Source organism: Octodon degus, unplaced genomic scaffold (assembly GCF_000260255.1).
Source record: "Octodon degus isolate 3935 unplaced genomic scaffold, OctDeg1.0 scaffold00007, whole genome shotgun sequence".
NCBI classification, from domain to species: domain Eukaryota; kingdom Metazoa; phylum Chordata; class Mammalia; order Rodentia; family Octodontidae; genus Octodon; species Octodon degus.
Genome location: NW_004524583.1, coordinates 26,613,577 through 26,619,078, shown reverse-complemented (window position 1 = coordinate 26,619,078; position 5,502 = coordinate 26,613,577). Strand labels below are relative to the sequence as shown.

At 42.7% G+C, this 5,502-nt stretch overlaps 1 protein-coding gene across 1 annotated transcript in view; it reads right to left on the bottom strand.

Annotated features, from left to right (window-relative positions):
• Kiaa0586 (KIAA0586 ortholog) overlaps window positions 1-5,502 on the bottom strand; it is a 132,315-nt gene that overhangs the window by 107,574 nt on the left and 19,239 nt on the right. Inside the window, exons 5-7 of the mRNA XM_023701686.1 lie at window positions 2,949-3,123; window positions 1,492-1,713; window positions 299-452 (exon numbers count right to left, since the gene is read on the bottom strand). Of these exons, the coding sequence (XP_023557454.1) occupies window positions 299-452; window positions 1,492-1,713; window positions 2,949-3,123 (551 nt within the window). The remainder of the gene's footprint in view (window positions 1-298; window positions 453-1,491; window positions 1,714-2,948; window positions 3,124-5,502) is intronic.

Here is a 5,502-nt window from a genome sequence, read left to right as displayed (position 1 = left end):
GCATGCTGAAGTCTACCAGGCTGAGAGGCTGACAGGAAAATCCCAAGACAACCCTGCCTGGGCAGCAGGGTTCCCGGGGAGCTCCTATCTCAAAAGAAAAAAAAGCTGGGGGCACGGCTCAGTACCAAGTCCTTGGATTCAAACTGCAGCACCACCAACAGAAAAAAAAGAAAATGGACTTCAACAAAGAAATTTTATAAAGAACTCCTACCACTTAGCAAATTCATTCTTAGCTTGTACAGAATGAAGAAAACACAGGGCTGACATTTGTTATTCATGAGGAACTAACTGTGCTCACCTTGTTTGGAAGCAAATGGGTTATAGGAAGACAGCGTGCTGCTGCCTGGACGATGGTGTCCTAATTCCCTGGACTGCTTCTCGGCGGCTCCGGAGGCAGGCGTGCCAGCAGGCGGAAAGGAATGGGTCTTGAGCGCAGCACTAATAAAATGGGTCTACAAGGAATAAGATCACGGTGTCAGTTTGAAATGTCATCTGAGAGGGTCAGATGACAAAATGTACTTACTGAGACAACAGCAGACTTGAAATCGATTATTGTTTTAAAAGAAAAAAATTTTCAAAGTCAGATAATAGAAGGCTGGCAATGACTAATATACTGTATATTATTATCTTTAGATTACTGAGCCTTATTAGCAAACTTGAAACCAATTCTTGACTTTTTAAAAAAAATTTAATGTATTTGGTACTGGGTCTCACTATGCAGCTCAGACTCCTAGTGATCCTCCTTTCAGCCTCCCCAGCAATGGGATTACAAGCACACACCACCACAAGCCTGGTGAGCCTGGTCTCTGTCTCTGGCTCAGTGTGCCCGGGAGGCAGGGGCAGCGCAGCCTGTGGTATCAGGGATTGAACCCTGGTCCCTGTGCTTGTCCTCTGAGCTATCTCACTGCCACTCAATTCTCGAGTCTTGCTGAAGTTGCCCAGGCTGGACTAGAACTTGCCATTTTCCTGCCTCCACCCCCTAAAGTGATGGGATTACAGGAAAGTACCACAGCACGCAGGTCGAGCATGTTTATACTTACAAAGCTGTCTAAGTGACTCAGATGCACCCTCCCAAACTAAAAGCTGCTGGTGTAAACAAATTATTGCTTTAAAAAATGATCTAAGCAACACTTTCAAAAAAGGAAAAATGCCAGGCCTGGTGGTACAGCCCTCTAAAACCACCACCTGGGAGACTGAGGCAGAACCATTTCAATGAGTTAAAGGCCAGCCTGGGCTACACTATGGGTTCAAAGGCCAGCCAGACCCTGTGTTAAAAGAAGAAAAAAAGAAAAAAACTAACTCTCAGGAGAGAGCTTATAAAACTAGTGATATCTGAGTTTGAATACCCAGTCTCCGATGGGATGAAGAATAATAACTGAATCATGATTCAAGAAGTAAAGCTATATAATGTAAAGAGCTAACTGCAATCATAAAACTTAAGGTACAATGAAAGATGACAGACAGGGTGCCAACTGGCTTCATTACAGGTACCTGTATATCCATTTGCTGCTGCTGTAATTTTTCCAGGTGCCTAATGTGCTGCTCCATGAATACATTCATTTGCTTCTCATGGTCATGACAGTGTAATTTCTCTTGTTTATTCTGAATGTTTGTCTGTTGCTCTGTGACACGTTTTAAGTGTTTATCAGTCTCCTGTAATTTATTAAGTAATTCCGTAACAGAATTAACTTTTGCTTCCAAATCACTCTGCACCTAAAACAATAAAAATATCAGAATAGTATTTCATACTATAGAGATACCAAAACCATGTTCAATCACTAGGTTATTTACAGTAATTGTTATTGAGAATTATCAAATCAGAGCTTTTACCCATTACTTTTTGATAATCTGATGCCTTTTAGAGTCAAAGAAGTACATGCAGACAACAATCCTTACATATATGCTTTCTCTCATTTAAAAACACATACCAAGTTCACTACATAGAAATTTACAATGGAAAGCGGGGGAGACAGCTTAGCAGTCTAAGCGCTCGCCTGCCAAGCACAGAACCTGGCTTGAATCACTGGTATGCATGCCAGCCCCGAAGCCTTGGGTTTTCGGTGCTGGCTACCAAAACCAGGCGTGGTGGTACACACCTATAATCCCAGTGCTGAGGACACTGACAGGATGATCATTACGAGTCCAAGCTGTGGAGTGAGCCCCTATACCAAATAAATAAAAAGATTTTTTCAATTAAAAAAAAGAGGGGCTGGAAATATAGCTCAGTGGCATAAATACCTGCCTGGCAAGTGCAAGGTCCTGAGTTCAATCCCTGGTACAACAACAAAAGAGAGAGAGAGAGAGAGAGAGAGAGAGAGAGAGAGAGAGATCAAGATCTACAATGCAGAAATAAGATTTTTAGATGGAAATTAAAAGAGGAAGAAATAGCAGAACAAACCATTTTACCCTGTAAGGCTGAGTCAGGACAGCAGCGTTGAATTGTCTTAGCCCTGCCATCCATAATGCTTTGGGATACTTGATGGAAAATACCTGCTCCATGTTATGTCTAAGATGTTTGATATTCAGACATTGAGGTTAAGCTCAACTGCCTATGTTGTAGGGTGTAATGCTTTGGCTTTCCCTGGCCCGTGGCTTTGTTTCCACACTACAAACTGACACCGTACGTATATGTGATGAAAGCTTCCTTCCAGCTCTCAAATTAGGATGACCAATCACTGCAGTTGTGAGGACAGAGACTGTCACCTGATGTGGCCACTCAGTACTACACAAAGGAAAGCCTGGACTCATTAGTGCCACTGCAGTGAGGAGGGGGTCATTTTCACAACTCCTAAAATGACACACAAGCACAAAGGGAAAACTCTTTCAAACTACAAGCAAGTACAATGTCCCTACTCGACGCTGGACACAACCACTTCCAGAGCCCGTTCATAAAAACCTCTGCCATTTCACAATGCCTATGCAGAGGCGTGTCTGGGGAGAACAAGCACCTTGATCAGCGGAGCGGCCGTGGCAATGGCGGCGGCGGTTGCTGCGGCCACAGTGGTGGCGGAATCAATGCTACTGGGGGAAACTTTGGCCTCCTGAAGCGCAGCTCCCTTCTCTGTGCCTGTGTCTTCTAAAAGATGTACCTTCACTTCCTTAAAAACAGGCACGCTTTGTGCTCTAGAAAGAAAGAATAAAAATATATTCAGTAAGGCACACTGAACCATTTTAAGAAATGGTGGGAATCTGTTCAAGGTGGTTTCTTAATTTTTAAATATCAAATCATTTTTCAAACAAAGTAATTTTATTCAGGGGACATTTTAAGACGTAGTTCACAAAGAAATAAGAAATGAGATAATCCCCTGAAGGCAGTGACAGCTTCAGAAAAGATTTACAAATGAGAAAAAGGGATGAGCCAGACGTGGTGGTGCATGCCTGTAATCGCAGCACTCGGGAGGCTGAGGCAGCGTTGCGCAAAAACTGCATCAACAGCAGCCCGGAGCTCAAGAGAAGGAAAGATTATCTCATGATGGTGGACCACAGAGGAGTAGTCTCCGAAGTCTGAGGCGCAGATTATAAAGAGCTTGTCTTTTTTTATACAGTAGCAAGCAGAAATTACAAAAAACTAGCTAAGCTTAGCTGGAGGCCATGGTACAAGGGGCATCTTACCTTGAGCATAGTTGTATGTAGCAACGTTTTTTGTTTTTTGCACATTCACAGAAGTTTCAGTTTGATGTCAAAGCACATGATTTAGCCAAGTTCAATGACAGAGAACAGAATGGCTGCAGCTTTATTAAACAAAATGGCTGCAGTTGGAGCAGGATTTTTGCTTTAGCAGGATCACCATGAGTGCCAGGCCAGCCTGCACTGCACAGTGAGACCCTTTCCCCAAAAAGAATAAAGGATGGCCACAGTCGTAAAGATATAGAATCAAAATGTACAAATCTAAAACATGCAGAAAAAGCTCTAAAATGCAAATTCCATGTTTAACACTCTGAGGGATTTCTTTGTTCATAAAGCACTGATAATTCTATTCTCCAAAAATTTCTAGAAGTCTTATATTAGGAGTAGGGCTGCAGCACAGCAGTAAAGTGTGTGCTCAGCATGCACAAGGCCCGAGGTTCAACACCTAGCACAAAACAACAAAAATTAGCTGGGCCCGATGGTGGATACCTGCACCCTGGGAAACTGAGACATGGGAGATTACAAATTAAAGTACAGCCTGAGCAACTTAGTGAGAATCTGTCTCAAAGCAAAAAAGAAAGGGGGAGGAGGGTCTATCTCAGTGCCAAAGCCCAATAACACACATACAAAAATTGTGACATCAGGAGCCAGGGAAATAGCTCAGTAGAATAAGTGCTTGCCTGGCAAGCGCAAGGGCCTGAGTTCAATCCCCAGTTCCGCAAAAAAAAAAAAAAAATTGTGACATTGTTGATGAACACTTTGACTGTAACTTTTTCTATTGAGAAAATTAGACAAATTAAAATCATATATATTTAGAGTATATGCTTTGGTGTATGTTTATGTTGTGAAATGATAGCCAAATCTGTATCACTGACATATCCACCACCTCCCCCACACTTGTCTTTTTTGTGTATGTGGTGAGAACACTTAAGATCTTCTCTTTGAGCAACAGATTTTTTTTTTCTTGTCTTTTTCAGATAGGGTTTTACTATGCGGTTCAGCCTGACCTTGAACTCGCTTTGTAGCCCAGCTGACCTCAAACTCAAGGCAATGCTCCTGCCTTAGCCACCTCAGTGTTACAATTACAGCAGTGAGCCAGCACACTCGCCCTGATCCTAATATTAACTGTAGTCCCCACACTGTATAACACATCTCTAGAATTTATTCATCAAATTGAAATTGTATCCTTGCCCAACATCTCAGTCCTCTTTACTCCCAACCCCAGCAACTACCAATCTACTGTTTCCAAGAATTTCATGTCTTCATATTCCATATATAAGCAAGATTAAGTAGTAAACATCTTTTAGTGTCTAGTTTATCTCACAGAGTGCTAAGTCCCCAAAAGGGACTACAAAAACTTCTCAGTTAACTCACAACGTCACCCAGAGTTCATTACATGGCAGCAAAGACATCCTTAAGCAGCCTGGATCAAATATGACTTTGACAAATACATACACATACTTGAATAAGACATTTAACCCTTACTTAAAGCTGGTCACTGGTTCTGCATTTTGCCTCAAGGAAAACAACACAAGGAAAGTAAACTCAGGCAAAGAAGTAAAACCATGAGGAGCACAGGACCCTCCAGCCGCTGGATCCCCTCTCTGGATGTTTAAAGGCAGCACAGAACCCACACTTACTCCTCTTCGAGGCTTCCCCCCTTTACTAGAGCCTGAGTTCTGTCACCGCTTTGACTTGTCTACCTGCTTGTCTTCTGGTACCCAAGTGAATGAGGTTTCCCCAATTATTTCATCCCAATTGTGTGAAGTGTCACAGAGCTGTGGAGCTGGGGGAGCTACAGTGTAAGCTAACTGCCCATCTTTACAGGAAGACTTGGTTAGAGTCGCAGAGATGAGCCAGATGCCTGTGTCCCCA